This window comes from Hetaerina americana, unplaced genomic scaffold (assembly GCF_022747635.1).
Source record: "Hetaerina americana unplaced genomic scaffold, ioHetAmer1.1.p SCAF_12, whole genome shotgun sequence".
Lineage (NCBI taxonomy): Eukaryota > Metazoa > Arthropoda > Insecta > Odonata > Calopterygidae > Hetaerina > Hetaerina americana.
In genome coordinates, this window is record NW_027286292.1 from 30,635,848 (window position 1) to 30,655,605 (window position 19,758).

The window sequence follows — 19,758 nt, forward strand, 5'->3', positions numbered from 1 at the left end:
GAGACTGACATGAATTTTTGCACCATTAATCCATTATTCTAATGCTTGGATGAAATAAAGTGTCCAAAGGGCTTCTTTCTATCATCATTTGAAGAATGCCTCTATTTCTTTTTATGTTCGCATGGAAATCTGGCATTGCAATCGAACAATAGGCATATTAGGAGAAGTTCTCCGTTCAATTCAAGATTGAGTGAGAATTTTCACGCTAAAAACAAGTACAATGTAATTTAATGCAGAAGACTTAAATGGGGTGAAAAGGAAAATGAAACAGGAGGCAGCTGATAAATTCTGAGAGGCGTTGATGGGAAGGCCAAAGTAGTAGAGAGATGGGAATACCTCAAACATGAAATAAAGGAAGCGGCAGACGAAGCAATGGGGATAGTAACTAGAAAAAGGGTTATTAAGCCATGGTTTACAGAAGATATGATTAAGAAGATGGATGAAAAAAGGAAATGGAAGAACGTGAACACTGAATTAGTAGGAAGAAAGTACGACGAGCTAAAGAGAAGCAAGGGACTACAAGGGCAACGGAAACATGGTTGGAAGGGAAGTGAATATTAAGAGTTTACGAAGACAGAGCGGTGCGGAATGGGCACACTACAAGGAAATCTGAAGGAATTGTAAGAATATAAAAAAAGAAATTCCGTTTATGGCTTTGGAGATGCAACGGGTGTAATATTTTTCAAAGGAGAAGAAGAGGTTTGATATGATGGAAAAATATGTAGAGGAACTACATAATAAAGATTATAGACCGGGTATTTTGGATATCGAAAGGGAATATGATGCTGATTACGATAGTTTAGGATGAGGAATACACGAATGCACGACAGAAAAGGTATTCAGGGAAACGCAATCGAAGAATGCTTTAGAAATACAAGATACAGGTACTTCCTGCAAAACTACCCAATAATTTACGAAAACTAGGGTGGACGAGCTCATGGGCTCATTCTTAGAATATACAAGGACGGAATTTGGCCGGAAGACTTTGTTACGTTAGTATTGATACCATCCCAAACAAGGAACAACAGCAGTAAGTGAAGATTAAAACACTATAAACTTTGATTTCATTAGCGGCAAAGGTATTGCTTAGAGTCATCAAGAAAAGGATTGAGAAGAGAGAAAATGTGTCCGTAAGCGAAGAGTTGAACAATCCTTTGAACAAGCAGACAGAAATGGAGGACGATAAAGTTTAGGCGGTAATGACGGACCACCCAGATGAATTTGCTGTAACAAGGAGCTACCGATTTCATCTGAAGCACGCGCCACTGGATGTTTTAAAGGTGAGGTATACCAGAGTTTTGATCACGTCCCTGATGAAAAGAAACTAACTTTCGTAAAAGTATGCAAATATGATGAAACCGGGGTAACCATTGAACCGACGCATGCAAAAATATTGCAAATGAAGATATCCGAGGGTGAAAATGGTGTCCGTTAAAATTTTCAGTTCACCAATCGGAAATTCCGTACTTCCCATGTTTATCTATACAAGGAGAAGGCAACGGAATACATTTGAATTGCTTTTCCCTTCAATAGGTTGAGCTGAAGTTTAGAAATCCGGACGTATGGTATCAGAAATTTTTAAAGCCAAATTCTCCTATTTTTCCATCGCAAAGTAAACAAGTCGTGCTCCGCCACCCAATGAGCATTATATGCTATGATGTTTAACGGCCCAAAGAGAATGAATGATAATGGAGAAAACATGCTACATCTGTGCAAAAAAGGATTGTCTCCAATACGTGGTTATAATAGAGCTAATGCAACTTGGTCATATCACTATGAACATTGAAGCCAAAAAGCAGGGACTATTGGAATAAGAATTTATAAAGTTAATGCCATAAAAGCAATTCATTTTTTAATAACAAAACATAAAAGTATCTGAACTCGAAAAGCTTGTTATACCTTTTATATTTTAAACACCACCAATATCTAAAATATTATACTTATGTCATAACAATAGTAGCTCAAGTCAGCAGTATGAATCTGAAACTCAATCAAAGCTAATCTTTGGCAAATAGTGCAATCCCAAAGAATTAATCCTAAAAAAGGTTTACAAAAGGGCTCAACACTTTCTCTAAGTCATTGAGGGGCCATTATTAGGTACATTCTATTAACTCGCTCAAAAATATTTCATCACATATATATTTAAAAAAATATACTGCATCCTTACTATAAGATAATACGAAATAGCTTTTTCTGCTTCCCAATTTCCATGTAGTATTCTTTACCAAATATGCTAGAAATGGAAGATAAGCAAAATACTTGATGGAAAGCGGCCTGTACACAAATATATGTGGGTTAAACTTCATCTTTAAAAAAGCTGTGTGCAATAGACATTGTATTTGAAATATTTCTTAAATTTATGAAAAATAAGCAATTTAAACTTTTCAAATGTTGGTAATGAGCAGATACAATTATTTTTAAATTTCCCAGCATCATGAACTGCCAAGTAATTGCGATGATAGGAATAAAACTAATCACAGATTCAATTATTATTAGTTTGATGATTATGGTATAATTAGGATGATACAATATATATTCAAATTCAATGCCAATAAAAATATTAAGGTTTCTTAAATTTGGATTCACTTCATCAGTATAACAGGAATCTTATACCCATAGAGGAAGCAATTAATGCCCCAATTATTTATTCATAGAAGTGGCAATTAATGTCACAATTGATGGAACTCTCCAAGAAGACTTGATAAAGCCAGATTTTCATTGAAATGCTTAGTGTAATGAAACATAAATTTAGAAGCTACAAACTGTATCTATCTGTTCTTTAAATATCTTAATTGGACCTTCAGGTTGCTTAAGCTAATCAGCTCTACCCTTCTTGAAGGCTTGTATTGAATGGTAGGGTAAGTAGATTTCTTTTCATATAAACATTACATGAATGAATACCCTATAATAAATATTTTCAAGCTATTGCACTGCTACCATGCCAATGAATAATTGCAAGAACTGAACTCAAATAGAGGATTTGAAGAAGTGTCGCATTCTTGAAAAGACAGATTAAGTGTCCCATTTGTGCATTTTGCAATAAAAATTGGAACTTTCACAAAGAAGATGAAGAGTATACTCTACACATAACTAAGTCAAGGAAGTAAATCAACAACTGAATTTCATAACAATCTGAGCAAATATTAAAATTCATATAATTTCCCTATGGAAAAAGACTAGAGCCTATCTAACTTAAATAACATTAATTACAACTTTGACTAACCTTACTTTATGTTTCAAAAAATTTCTCACATTACTTTGAAAGGCTCACCCTATTTGTAGCATGATCTGTACTTACACACACTCCTGCTGATGGTGGGAAATGAGGAAGGTTTTTAAGGTAAAAGGATGTATAAAATAAAGAACTACACCAGATTTTCAACATGGTATTGAGACATTAAAAATTTATTTTGTAAAAATGATTAATTAATATCCATAAACATTTCATGTAAATAAAATTTGAATTAAACATAATGCTCATGTATGGAGTAGAAAAAAACAAACAATGATGACAACTAACTTTTATATAGAGCTAAATTAAAGAAGAACCATAATCAATAAAAACTTGGTTCTTAAAAAGACATGGGCAAAAATGATCACTAAATACAGTGATCAGTTCAACAGTTGAATTAAAATGATCAAAGATGACTTGGTTTGATTCTACAGAAGCTTATAAACAACAGATAACCTTTGCCCTTTTTCCATAAGAGCAACAGGAGCAGAAATAGTTGCTTGAGGGTTTCAGTTCCCTCTAACATAATGGATGCTGACAATCTTGTACATTCAGATATTTTAAGGCTCAAGTAGTTGGACTAGTACAGATTTACTATAAATTTTCTTTAACCCATTATACAGGAAGTTGTACAGCCTGTGGAGGCAAAACCAATGAATTATATATCCTAAGTGAATTACTACTTTACATCTGGTGATACTATGTTCTTTAGATACATTCAGATGCAAATTTCTATCAGTCAATTAGTTGATACTTTCTTTTTAATATACTTAACAGCCCATGGAAAGATCTTATGAACTAATGCATATTTGCAACATCTATAATTCTCCTTTTTATACAGATAGAATATGGCAGTCACACAACAGAGTAAACTATAGCACAGAGGAATTTCTTCTCATGAGTAAAATACCTCTGACAATATTAGAAAGCTTACGGAGCCATGCTTTCCAAATGACCACACACACTAGAAATAGAGTCAAGTCTGCCTAGTTTAGTTTCGCAAGCAGTAATTTCACCCAAATAGTGAACTACACACTGCTGAACATACCAGTCTAAACAAAACTGCTCTTAAAGAGTATTTTCAGATTTAAATTGTGATATTTAAGAACATTCAACTACTTTGAATTTTTCTTCAAATATTCCATTGAAAGGAGAAAAAAATTAACAGCAACCATGAGCTCACAGTGGCAATCAATATTGCTTCTCTTCCTTTAGGAGTGCACTTTCCATTATGGTGAAGTTATTGAACCTTGTAGCCACAGGTTCTTTTCCTTTAAAATTTCTTGATATCCCGCAACTAAGCAGAACAATGCATTCTTCTTTAACTTGTAGTTACAATAATAAGAAAAACAGTTTCAACTTTAACAGGTCAATCCCTAGAACTAGCAGGAACAGGAAAGTACACCAAGAGAAAGTCAATAACAAACCCCACAGCTCTCTTGAGCTGTGAAGATTACAATTTCTATTCAACTATTGCATACCAATGATATGCAGTACTTGTAGTTTTTCATTTTTTTTAAAAATGTCAACTTGGAACTATCATCTACATATCGAGTCCTGGCACTTGGCTTTTAAGTGAGGGGAGGCAAGAAATAAAAACGTTATCATCAACATTGTTCAACATTTTATTCAAACACTGGATGATGCCTCCCCTCTTAAAAGACACTTGGCAAACTTTTGCCTTTCATTACAAACAATAAACTAATATTAATAATAAAATACAATAATAATTAAAATAATAATAAAATTAAAACAAATTTAAAATAATAATAACATTAATAATATTATTAATAGATTAGTTCAATAAGAATCCTCACTTGTTACAACTCTTACTCCCAAGCATGACTTCCTTCAAACACTGCCACTATCACTGAAGTCCAATGAGTTCCTCCAAACTTAATTACCGCAGTCTTAGGATGGCTCACCAAGCACTTTTGGCATCAATGTCATTTGTGGCTGTGATAGACTTACCTGAAATGTCTTTTTTCCCCTTCTTCACAAAACAATCACAATGTATGAACTATTGTCACGGCACCATTTCACATTTGCTAACAAGTTTGGAGTGCCCACTGCCACTCATCCCCCTCCCTTCAATGAGGTCTTCTAACTCACAAAAAATACTTTCCTAACCATGTCCTCAGGAGATGATGTGGCCAGCCAGCACTTAGGAGCCTTTGGCAGCACAATATTAACAGCAACAACAATAACAGGATCCTGAGTGGAGGAATGGAGCTGCAAGGGTGGGATCAGGTTAGGGAGAGGCTAGTCCCATACCTGCCCTCTCTCCATATTTAGGACAAGAGGATTTCAAATATGTAAAAGAGTTAAGGGCCAAGGACCAGAGTATGGACAAAGAAGCAGGGAGTATAAAGGTTGTCAGTGACAAGTTGTTGGAAGAAAAATTCTTAAATTTTGAGTTATGCAAGTAATGAAAGCCTAGGAATTTCATTAGAAGAGATTTTTTTAATTCACTTCCGGTAGACCCATAGAACATTACCTGAAGTTTCGGCTTCCTTCAGTTCACTGAGAGGAAATGGCTGTTAGGGTGTTTTCTAACTTCAGTTTTTCAAAAAAGCTATTCATCACCCAAAAAATTATGAAATTTACATTAAAGAATCAGAGATCACATAATCTCTACTGAAAGCAATCTAACTGTTTTTTTATTCCACAGCGAATATTTTCACCACTGTTTAAAAAAAACATGAAGGAAGTTATCTCTTCTCTTATCTATCACTGCTCCCCTGAATGCCTTGCATAGTTTTAATCTTATCGATTGTTTCAGCTCACCACTTTGCAGATGAATTGACAAGTGGGTCAGAGGAGTCTTTATGAAAAATGCTTTCCAGTGGTGAAAAGGCAAGGACTGAAGTTCGCAGGGCTGATGTTGAGGACTACACCGCTGTTTCTGTGTGACTATGTGATGACAAGCGTTCAACATCAATTTCAGGGACTGTCAGCTCATCAGGAACATTATCTGCATACTCAATGGAAGAAGTCTGCGATAATCGCTTGCTAAGAGAAGACTGCTTTTGAAGGACCGCAGCAAAGGTGGGATTGCTGCGTTCGCCGTACCGAGCATCTAGACCCTGACGAAAAGCATTAACTACCCGAATCTGAAAAGAATAATAGGGAAGAGAAACAAAAGCAATTACCAACAACACCTATAAATTACAGCATTACAGAAGAAAAACACAGGCATGCCTGAAGTTAAAGATAAATTCTCATGCATAGGGAATCAAAAAAATTACATACCACATCAGTAGATATGACCATCTCCTCACCCAGAAGTAACAGCGCTAAATGGTTAAGAATCTTCTGCGGCACAAATCAGACTAAACTATTTTGATTGCCAATAAAAATCTAATTTATAGGTTTTTATCAAGATTCCACTGCTGCAGGTGAAGAACACTAAAATAATGTTCTCAGTTTATTTTGCTGAACTGAACATGATTGCAATAGTCTTTTTGAGTAAAAAGAATATCAAAATACTCACTAGCACGATAAAAGAAAATGACACAAAATATAAATGAAGATCATTTGAGTAAACCTCAGACATTTACCGAGGCAAAAAAGCTGTGGCTCCAACAACTAGGCATCATTTAAGATTTTTGAGATCATCACAAAAATTAGAATTTAATTAATGTGTGTACGTATATATGCGTGTCTGTGTATATATATACAAATTTATATACAATGTGAAACCTGCCAGAATTGCAGGGGCCAAGAGATTTTTTTCTAGGATGGTTATCCATTTCATCTTAGATAGAAGCAATGGACAAGGGTATTGCTGTGAAAATGAAGTCATAACATGATGAACACAATTAAATTTATATTAATTGAATAATTTACCTTTATAGGCACAACAGTCCCGAGCAAAACATATAAAACTGTGCTTCACAATCTCAGTTGATGTTAAAATGTTAAACAACACCAAGCAGGGAGCAAACTAGTTTAAAAAATGTCTCTCTTCTTCAATAATTCCAAATGTAACCAACTCGTCAGGCAGATACAATATGATATGCTGAAATATCTCCTTCTATGCTTCATGGGTTTCTCGTTTCAGAGGGGGAATCGGATGGAGCAGTGTCTAACATACTGGCTTCTCACCCAGAGGGTCCAGGTTCAAATCCTGAAGGCATCAGATATTTTTCAGTGGTATCCCGATCCCTACTTGAGGTGCTTTGTGGAGAGCACTTTGAGTAAGTATGACGTCCGTTGGATGGGACATTTAACTGCGGACCCCTTGGCGCCTTTTGACAAGAGTAGGCTAATGCTGTAGCCAGGTTTCTCTCCACCATTCCTCATTTCCCATCCTTCCCTAATGGCACAAATGACCACAGCTGTAGGTCGCCTCCCCTAAAACTACTACATTTCAGAGTGAATCAATGGAGGACAAAACATCCATTATGTATTGCAATTTCTGTTTCCAGGCTTGGCAGGTGTCCATTTTATGCAGATTCCACCTTAGACAAGTTTTACATAGTATACTTTCTATGTATATACACAGGTAAACTTGAGAGCACTAAATACTTTGAAAAGAACATGGCTGTGTGTGTTCTTTTCTATGTATATAGTCCTCAACTACATACTGTTAGGAGGTTTATGTGGGTGCATGTCTGTGTATATATATATATGTGTGTGAGTATATATATATATATATATGTATGCATACACGCACATACAAAAAACAACCCACAAACATGAATAAATGCAATTATTCAAGAGTTACACATGGAATTCACACACAATTCAGAGCATGATCGCAGTCCCTTCATAAGCAGAAAGAATAAGCATACTGACAGTACCCTTCTTTCTTCTGTTGACAAAGGGACAATCTTCAGTACCTGAATATCAATGAATTTCACATGACCTTTAATTGCTTATCGCTATTATTACCATTAATGCTTATGGGTATGTGACCTGAAGAGTGAAGTTCTTCTTAATTTTGAATGCGTGGGTATCTTCATTTAATGAGAAAGTTATTCAGACGGCAATAAAAAAACAAAATTGTGAAACTCACAGACATATTAGGGTTGCCTCCAGCACATGAAATGCCTGAGAATTCCAATTTCTTTCAAATCTGTTTTTTTTTTAATTTTTGAATTAACCAATGTAAATTGGTACAGCACTTCCATAGTTGTGTTTGTATTCGTGTGTGTGTATATATATATATATATATATATATATATATATATATATATATATATATATATATATATATATATATATATATATATACATACATACATATATGTATATATAATATACATATATATCATATATTATGTGTATATATAATATATATAAACTATAAAAACAGTAATCAACCCGAAGGTCAGTTTGGTAGGTGATGGTAGAGTTCACCCAGTACTAAGCCCGACGGCAACGGAAATCCACACATCAGGGTAGAGGGGCCAGTTCCTTTCCCTATGCCGGTTATGGTTTCCCAGGAAGAACTGGTACCCAAAAAATCACATAGCTTGGGTGGAGCTGCAGGTACCCAGAGACCTGCCCGGGAATCGAACCCAGGACCCTCCAGTCAGTAATCCAACGCTCTACCCCCTGGACTACCACTACCACAACCCTCATATTGTATATATAAGTATATATATGTATACATATATATGAGTGTATATATATATATATATATATATATATATATATATATATATATATATATATTAAAGGTTAATGCAAAAGCTATATAAGGGAGGCAGAGACAAGAAATGGGAACATATAGAGAAGCAAAAAAAATCGAAATTAAAAGTAAATATTATGATGTACATCATCTTCTGTGCTGAGATGAGAATGACCAATGCATGATCTGGGAAGTAGGGTTGGGTATTTTTCCCTGAAAATGTACCTTTTTAAGGTGATATTTTAAGTCCTAGAGAGTACAAGGGAGGGGAGAGGAAAAGAGAGATGGAAGTGAAAATGAGGGTTGCAGTAAAGAACGAGCATGCAAGTTGGATCATGAATTGTAGGAATGAAGTACCAGTGAAGAGGAAGGCATTTGAATCTGGGGCCAATGTGAAACGCCTTTACCACAGAAATAGATGGAATGAAGTGACCATAAGAGTGCCATCTCTAGGATGCAGAATTCAAAGGAAGGTATGCTAGTAGCTTAAGATTGAATTCACATGACAGCCATCCTCCTCTCAGCATTAAAGATGGCGAGCAAGCAAATATTTGCCAGTAAGTTCAATTTGTCTTTTCTGTAGGTTCCAGTTTCAACTTCAAATATTCAGAAATTCACAAATATTTTGGGTCTCAGTCATCCTCTTCATCAGTGGAACACTTCACTGCCTTCTTCATCAGCAGAAGAAGACAATGACCTGCTCCACTGATGGAGGGGCCTACAAGTTCAAAATCATAAATGAGTTTCACATTTATCTTTCAACTTTACTTTTATGGAACTATGTTTTAAAGATGATGTGATTGTACATATATGTTTTCATGGGAAGGCTTACTAAGCAATCGTATTAGAAAAAGTGACAAAGACAGGCATGACATACAGCAGTTAAAATTCTCCTGCAGGAAAGGAGTCTTATTTTTACCTTCCAATGAAGGTGGTCATTTGACCAGAAACTTAAAATTACAAAAGTTCATGCTTGTACCAATCAATGTTTTAAATGTATTTTGTTTTATATGAGTGTGTGTGCATACAATTCATAAATAATAAAAACTAATACACACACATATATATGAATATATATATATATATATATATATATATATATATATATATACATATATATATATATACATATATATATATATATACATATATACACATACACACGCATATGTTTGTATGTTTATATATGAATTGTATATACACACACAATCATAAAAAGCAACATACATACACACAAAAATCGATTAGTGCAAGCATAAAAGTCTATAATAATGAGGCCTAAGTCCATTTTGAAGTACTCCCCTTGAAGCCTCACACACTTATCCCAGGTCCTCTTCCGTTTTCCAAAACAATCGGCAAAGTCCATTTTCAGAATGATCATCATCTCACTTGTCACATTCTTCTTTATCTCGTCAACTGGATGTGGAAGACTGGGCTTTTGTTTAGGGGTTATAGCCATAGACCGATGAATTATCTCCAGTAATGACCTTTTTTTAGAAAACCTGAGTCATTTGCGGCTTGAAGCAAGTCCCCTGCAACTGCAGCAGGAAATTCTTGACGTTAACTGGATAAAAGAGAATGTGATGAGGCAGCTGATGACCATTCCAAAAAAGGACCTTGCCAATTGTTTTGAAAAGTGGAAGAGATGCAGGGGTAAGTGTGTGAGGTCCCAATGGGAGTACTTCAAAGAGGACGACGGCCTCATTGTTCTAGGTAAGCTATTTTTCTCAAAATATTGAGACTCGATATCTTCTGGACAGACCTTGAATATGAGTGTGTGTGTATATATCTATTGTATATATTTATTTTTTATTTTTAACAATACCAACACAATATGATGATATCATTCTAATTTCTTCACAATTTAAATTCATTAGAAAAAACAATACTTTTAAAAAAATGTTTTGGAAATAAAAGAACCATCATAATTCCTCGTAAATGGAAGAAAAATGACTACATATTTATGTATTGTACATCAACAGATGAAGTGAGAGTTTTGGGACACATTCAGACTCTCAAATACCTTTGGTTCTCCTAAATAAATCAGCATTGTGCACTTAATGGCAATGATGAAATATTCTCATGATGAACAAGTCAGAGAAAATCACAACTCAAGTAGGCAATTACAAGTAACTGAAATTGCATTATATAACTTTTTAATTTTACATCAGTCATAATTTGACTAAATAATTATCAAACTTAGGCAGGAATTATTTTGTCTTTAACTTAGCTATATTAATTACGTACCACTAAAGCAAGCAACTAAGTATGGCATACACTAGTTCAATTTCTTTTACCTAATTATTTTAATGAAATAAGCATCCTTGAGATCCTGACAAGGATGGCAGGAACAGTTTATTTGATAGAAGCATAACCGTTATGCCTACAATTCTGCAAGACTTGGCAAAAATCAGTTTGAGCCCAAGCAAAAGCAAATACTGAGCCAAAATTTAAAAAATGTGCAGGGAATTGTTGTTAAAAAATATGGAGGCAAAGGGTATATTACGTTTCCCATGATGAAAAAGTTCCTTTTGTATTATATATATATATATATATATATATATATATATATATATATATATATATATATATATATATATATATATATATATATAACACTGCAAATAATAAATGTTATTACGAAATATATTTCATTCATTTTCTCCAAAATAAGAGCACTAAGAGCCTAAAAAGCAAATGAAAAATGACATGAACAGCTTAAAGGTAATCGAGTAATTAAATCAAACAAAACAACACAAGGTTGGACCATTTCGGCTTAATATCCAATATAGGAAAAACAGACAGTATTAGATGTTGCAAACAAACTTAATGAACAAAATTTAATGAGAATGGAGTTGTTAAACAATGAATGGCTTTTTGGATAGCAATGGCCCAGGAGCATTCAACAAACTTACACTAATGTTCAACTCAATAAACTAATTGTCATTAAATATTAGACATTTTACTTCTTCAAAGCATCTCCTAATTGATCTCGTTTTGTCACTTTATTCGAGCACCTTGATCACTTGTGTTACCCTAAGGCAAACGGATTATGAACTTTGGAAGATGCCAATAAACACAAGTGACTTTAGGCTGCTTATTAGGTCTACGAGTACATGAATGGTATCTTCGCACTAGTGTTTAATAAAAGATTAACCTTTCTTGTGATTTTGAACAGAATCATGACAATATTCCTTGAATGATTTGCTTAAATTCTGGGTGCATAATTTATATTTAAAAAAGTTTTAATGTCCAATTGATTAAAAAAATTGTTTGGAATTGTTTTATATTGTTTTAAAATACTACTTTATATAGGTAAACTTGTGTGTAATTTACAAAATGTGGCAGTCTATTTTCTAAATAATTTAAATCTACACATGACACAAAGGCATTTAATAAGTTGAAAACATTTACAAGAAAGAATGACATAGCAAAAATCTCCGAATAAAAAGAAGTAAATTTTAAATGATACAGTGAAGCTATAACAATGAAAAAGAGCAACACCCAGTAAGACTTTACTAGCACCAGTTATAGTAAAGCTGGCTTATTTACACATATCACACTAACGTGTGTACATGGTCAATAAAAAGGGTTTATTCAATACACAAATGGACAGTGCAAAATTTTTAATTAATTAAGAATAAAGGATTTTCAACTTTAATGTATAGAATATATCGAAAATTCAAACCCTTACATATACTCCACAAGACAAAAAATCTAATTTTTACAGAATGAAAACAATCTCATTAATAATATCTAAGTGCATCTGCAATGTTAATTCACATTCAAAAAAGTGCCTTGATTTTGATCTAAATTAGATAATACATTTACAATAAATCTACACAAGAAAAATTAAACAGAAAAGAACTTTCTTGAGTGTAAGATATCTTTGGTTCTAATCAAACAGATGTTTGTAGCATTGGACAAAAATTAATCTAGTTAAGTTGCAAAGTAACCACTTGTTATATAACACACTCATTATAAAAGCCAGTCAAAAGAACTGGAAATAAAGTTAAGAGAAACAGTATTCGTAAAAGGACTGCATACCAGATAAATACCTTATTCTTAAGTAATTTTTAATTGTTACTAGCATTTAATTTCATTCATGCCAAGAGATGAATCAAAGTTGTCATATACAATAACCATTAATTTAATAGTATGCCATCAATCATAAACTTACCAGAAATCTGAAGAAAACATCTTAATAATCATTAAAATAGACAATACAATGGGAAAGCCTAAACACAGGAAAAATTAGAAATAATTTCTCAGATTGAATGGCTAAAAAAATCATCCTCAATTAAAAAAAATGCTTATCTTCAACTGAATAGAGGGTGCAAAATTCAGAAGTAACACATAAGATATGAGTCTTAACATACATAAATACAAATAATGGAAATTTTTTCACTTAAGGAAAATGCACTTTACATAAAAACAATACAAGCACTTGGTCATAGCGTAGCACAAATATATTTGCATAATTTTGAGGCACTACTCTTAGAAACAACTAAATATTCATTAAATTAAGTTTTACACCCACTCTGTGACAATTATTATAGATAAAAGTTGTTACAAACAAACATCCAGGAAACAAACACTGTGAATAATAAGCACATGATAAAAAGCCAGCCATTTCTAAATTCACTTGACTATTGACATGTCTAATCACTCTATTGAAATGTTTTCATTTAACCATATTTTCGTGTACAAAGAAAAATTGTATGTAAAATTTAGTGCTGCAATCAAATAGGTATATTCTAACATGACTATAAGTCCCTCCATTTAATTTTTTTATCTTATAACTGAATAATACATTTGGGCACAAATATATGAATATTGTTCTATGGAAAAATATTTCTGCTATACAGCCCAATAATACCTTAAATACTATGGTGTAAAAACAAACATCCCATTTTGTAAATTGCAAAAGTAAATTGTGAATGATTCAAATTTGTTTCAGGGTAACCTGGTAAATCACTATACACATGCCAGTCAACATATTACAAAATATATCATACAAAATGAAATGACATAGAAACTTTGAACAGGTATTAGTAAACCAGTCTTTGTTGAGATTTTTCACAGTTGGTCTGCGTGAAAACAACTTGTTCAACACGAACAGACACTGTATTCTCTAAGTAGAAATCTTGTCAGGAGACTCATAAAAATGGGGAGTATTATGTCACTACATATAATCTTTGTTAATGAGCCATTATGATATGATAAAATTCCCCCACTTTCTTAAGAAAATGAGATGTGTATTATTTAGATGTTTCATCATGATAAATAATGCCCAACACCGTATGCAATACACTAAAATCACTGTTAATACCCAATGCCAATTAACTGAAAACAATTGAAGTTGAAGCAACTATCATAAAATGAAAATATAGACATCAAATTGAAAATATGAAAATTTGACCACAGCATCATGCAAATGACTCTTTAAAACACTAGTGGCATAGCAAAGGAAGGATGACATGTACCTCATCAAATGGCAGTTGCAAGAATAAAACAGAAGTGTATGTTTCACACAACTGGGAATGTATATCAATGAGTTTCATTGTTAACCATTCAGAATGAGAACCAAAGGCTTTTGAGAAACAATATAATGAAGATGTCCTAGGCACAAAAAATTTACAATGCATTCTATGTACCACATTAGTTTGCGATGAGGTAATTCACATATAGGTCCTTAATTTTTTGTGTATTTTGGTTTTGTTTTGTTAAAAAATTATCAACAATATAACTACCTCAATCGAATTTCGGTATAAATGAATAGCGTAATACAAATAGAGCAAGAGGCACCATATTTAGAAATTTTAAGGAGATTATGTAAGGTAAGAATGGTAAACAATGGAAAAATAACGTGGATTGAGCTTCCAATGAAGCGGCTTGTATACATATCCATCAATCCAAATTAAGAGATGGTCATATCACTGATGGGAAGTCCTCATACAATGTCTGGCCGTTAGCTAACCTTAGTTGCAACTATCCAGAAGAGTGCAAAAAGACAACTCACAGTTATGAATGAGAGTGATACAATCAATGATAACCAAAAGCCTATATCACAATTTATAGGAATACAAAATGTATAGTGAAAGTGTGCCATGGCTGTCCAGCAATCTGCCATACAAAAATTTATAGCAGAGTGTACGTGAATGTCATACATGGCCAATATAAACATTGTTTCCATTTGAAATTCAAAATAAAATGAAAAACATGGAGTAGAAGTACACAAACATGCAATATGAGTTTGCTTAAACCACCACCAATTAAAGTAACTGTAAAAGCATGTAAAATATTGCTGGTGTTGAGCCTCAGGCAAACTATTAGTAGGACACCATTCAAAACACATTCATTATGAACCCATCTCATGCCAAAACACACCATTAATTGATTAATGGCAAGTGCAAAGCTAGAGATTAAGCTCTTAATGGCAGAATTTCTTACAGAATATCAACCCTTAAGTTTTTAATAAAAAAATACATTCTCTCATACACCACTACAAGAATATTCTTAGCCCAGACAATTATCTGAAGTGAGTCATTTAGTTCCTCTTGAAACTAAATATGTCGACAGTCTATTATCAAAATAAGAGAGGTCACTGGTGTTTGGGAACATAGTCTCAATCACCCAATGTCCAGAATAAAAGCCTGAAAATGTATAGCAAGGCTCAGGGAGGAGGTTTTATGGGGGACTGCAGGGAAAAGCAGCTGGTAGCAGAGCATTAATATATATATATATATATAAGGGGGTTTGTAATTATAAAACGAAAATTCAGGTTTTTTTATTTATTATATTTTTTGGTCTTTCAGTTTGAAAGTGAGTGAGAATATTTTAAGTTAGGTATTTTTATTACTGTTAATTTGCAGTGGAAGTGCTTCTTTTGGTGTTCAAAAGAAAGGTACATGCCAGAAATTTACGTGAATTAACTTTACTTCATGAGAGCACCATACAATACTGGGTGCACACTTATAAAAGCTGCATGCAGCAAATTAAAGGGTAATAATATACATGGTAAGTTGGCAGTATATATATATATATAGAGAGGCATGTACGTAAGTGGATTAGCATTGGTCCTACAAGTTGAAGGACATTACTAGAAGATTTAGAGCAGTATGGAAGTCAGAATCAAAAGTACCAGCAATGAAGAAGATGAGAATATTAAGTAATATTCATGCACTCGAAAAAATCTCACCTACCTTGAAAAGTAATGTAACTCTCCATGAATTTATAATGCAGCATACTAAATGGAAACTATAAACATACAATAGCCGAGAAAAATAGACAAATGCTGTCTACAGGAGATGAGCCAAAAGGAGTAATAGAGACATCCACAGTGAAAGCATGACCACAGTTGCACAGGAACTGCTAATGAAGCCCACAGGATGGCAATATTAAGCTCTTTCCATCTCTCACTGGAAAGTCTTTAGGAGTAGATTGTTTACGTGAGTCTCCATACATAAGGATAAGAGAGAAGTGAAGATGCCCAATGGGTGAAACAATGAGACTAGAATAATACATCAACAGATGGGAAATAATTGTGTGTAGTTATAAGCTATGGAAGAGCACCAAGAAAAACTGTCACACAGGAATGGGTAGAATGAAGTTTAGTATGCAAAATGCATCTTGTGGGCTCCATTGGTTAAGAATGAGGGAGGACAAGAAGAATGAAGGAAAGCAGCTTACAGCTTGGTCTGTGGAGCTCTTGCTGTAGGGGACCGGAATCAAACGTTCTTGCAACTCACCACCTATCACCTTCAAGAGTAAAGGGCAACAACGATCAGAAAACAGCAGTGAGAGTTTAAACCATGGCCAGAGAGGTTATAACAGATCCAGAGGGAGGAGCTAACAGAAAGGTTAGGGTAGGGTGCTCAAGTATCTACAGCAAACTCTGGGAAGAACCTTGTGGGATGGAACAGTGCTAATACCTTGTACCATAGAAATCTTAAGAACCCATGCAGAGCAAACAACATGTGGGACCACATCGTGCTTGTCTTGTTTTTTCAAACTTGATCCTATCACACAAGGTCAATTTAGATTGGTGAAATAAATTCTGTGCACAAAAGGTGGCTTAGCCGCTTGAAATACCAAGTGGTCAGTAGATTAACCGAGCATGGATGTAGAGCTAACACTCAACCCTAAAATTTTAATACCAAGTGATTTATTAGCTGTAAATAAAAAAACTGAAGCATTTAAAAAAAATATTACAAAATAAGTGGTTTATGTCCATGTGAGCATTTTTACTACAGTGAAATAAGTGAGGTGAACAAAAAAGAGGCGAAAACTATTTATGTCTGCGTATGTATATATATGCATACATGCATACACACACATACATAACTGTGTCTATATATATATATATATATATATATATATATATATATATATTGTTGGTGTGCATGTGAATATACATATATATGCACACACAATGAAAGTGGGAAAGGAAGACATCTAATGTGTATTCCCAAGTTGAAGAGAGTTTCTAAATAATGTTTAGTTGGATTCTAAGATGCAAGTTGCAAGCTCTCACACTTGACAGACATTCACAGTACAACATCCATCTAGATGAAGAGAGAGCTAAAGGAGGGGGGAGACTTGTTGCAGCACTCCATCTAACTGCCATCAAAGGAAGGAGAAATGACAGAGAAAAGAAGCTACTTCAACATTTTTAGGAAATGTGCCAGGAAAGGAGTTCATTTTCATAGTTATTTTAAACATAATATTTAATTTGATGGTTATGGGATTCATTTATGAGACTTTTTTATTGTATTAAATATGTATCAACTGTCACCCTGCGTTCCCCCAATATGTTAAACCTAAAAGGGCAAGCCACAGGGCAGGCATTTGGCACATTACCAACACTCTACACATGGCATGCAGTGCTAAGCTAATCCCTTCGAGACAAACACTGAAACCTGATGAGACACCAAAGGAAACCACAGCATCATCACCACAAACCTGATTGTCCTGTCACTACCTGATTTCAATGGAACTCAGCAAGAAAAGGATCAGAGATGTATGCGCAGCATTTTGTAAAAGGAAAACAGGTTCAGCACAATTAAAACCTCCTTAAACCACAAAAATAAATAAATAAATATGCACATGTACGTACAAATATGCACGTGTACGCATTAACACACATAGGTGTACGTATATGCCACCTAAATTTCTAGGTTTTTGAAGCAAGAGTCACACTTAAATGGAGTAGTTTGAGCTGCTCTATATACTGGTTTCATGGACCAGTTTAGGCAAATCTGGGAGTTGTTGTAAGGTTTGTGGACGAGAGGAATTCAATGTTTGTGGTGACAGATTCTGCAGGTGATGTGGACTCAGGGGTTGGTATGGGGATATCCTTTGAGGGTAGTTTTTAGAGACGAGAGCGTTCCACTGAGAACCAGGTGCAGAGAGTGGAGTGGGAGTGGCAGAAGAGTTGCTTGTAGTGATTCGATTGGTGGGATGAGGGATTTGGAGTGAGTGCGGGGCAGATGAGGTTGGACAGGTGGATGAGGTTGCTTTGGGAGAGGTAGGAGAGCGGGGTGAGCGATGGGAAAGGCCACTGGGTGCAGCGGGTGCTGAAGGGAGGCAGCAAATCGGCTCAGTACTTTGTGTCGCAGCCTCATTAACAAATCCATGCGGGGATGCGAGGGAGGAGGGTCTCCTGTCCACCAAGTAGTCCCCCTCTGCCAGCACCAGGTGGGGGTCCTCTGCAGAAGAGACCATCTTCGGAATCGAGGAATTATTCGATCGATCACGGTCGTTCAGAGGTGACGGCGTTTTGACAGGGTCCTCATCTATGTAACTGATGTCGGACAGGGGGCGAGGGCCAGTGTGGCTTCTAGAGCTGCGCAAACTGTGTAAGCTGTGTAAACTATGTACAGATCGTCGTTCCTCCAGGTCTTCTAGTGTAGACTTGAAAGCCCTGATTACTCGCAGCTGCAAACACAGGGAAGGAGACTTATGAAGGGAGGGCACTACGCACACAAACGGGTCTTGCAATAGATCTTGTTAATAACACTCCCATCACATAAGCTCATTGGCTACCACAACAGAGGTGCGGTAAGAGTTCCAGGGATTGTAAATGCATGCTCAAATATAACACTTATTAAGTGTAAAACCTTACCATAAGGTGGCAAACCATTTGACCAAAGTGAATTACTCTCATATGCAAAGTCCTGGACAGTTAAATTGTTTAGGAGACTCTTACTGAACTGTCTACTTTGGCAGCAATGATATTTAACTGATGCTGTTCATTGATGTTAATTAAATATGTCATGCAATTAGATTAGTGCTTCATATTTCTGCATTGTAATATTCACAAGAGTACTTATAAACACCATTAAAACGACTCAATTGAAGTTGATTGCAAAAACAAATTTGAGACAAAACAATGTCAGCAATTAAAAGCTACTTAAACAAAGCAAAATAAACACATTGGAAACAAAATATAGTAAAAAGTACTGAGCAATATCACACATTAAAACAAATAACATAAATACTATATCAAACAAAAAATACAACAAATGTAAAAGCAGCTTGAACATCAATGAACATCACAGATTCTAAAGTCAAATAAATGGATGTTTATACAGCATGGCTTGACCGATCAGGAATATGGCAAGTTTAGGGTTGAAGGCAATCATGCAATAAAGCAAATAAAAATGACTAGGGCACAAAACGTACAGTGGTAGTAACAATAACTTAAAAACAATGCAACAATAAATGATAACTAATTTCTAAAACTCCAAAAAATACTAAAAATAAAAAATAATATACTTTTTAACTAATGCTATAAAAACAAACTAAAATGATAATAAACTTATCAATAAGTTGTGGAAAAAAACCTAAAAAATAATTAAATCATAATGTAGCAATAAAAATAATG

The 19,758-nt window shown here is 34.4% G+C and overlaps 1 protein-coding gene across 8 annotated transcripts in view; it reads right to left on the minus strand.

The window, feature by feature from the left end:
• Positions 1-3,398: 3,398 nt before the first annotated feature.
• PMCA (plasma membrane calcium-transporting ATPase 3) overlaps positions 3,399-19,758 on the minus strand; it is a 514,945-nt gene continuing 498,585 nt past the window's right edge. For 6 of the 8 annotated variants that reach the window (XM_071582849.1, XM_071582845.1, XM_071582850.1 and 3 more), the window contains one exon: positions 17,318-18,809. In XM_071582849.1, the coding sequence (XP_071438950.1) occupies positions 18,096-18,809 (714 nt within the window). In that variant the 3' untranslated portion in view covers positions 17,318-18,095. Of the gene's footprint in view, positions 6,346-16,562; positions 16,632-17,317; positions 18,810-19,758 lie in introns of those variants that run through there. The other 2 variants (XM_071582851.1, XM_071582852.1) reach the window with 2 other exon arrangements.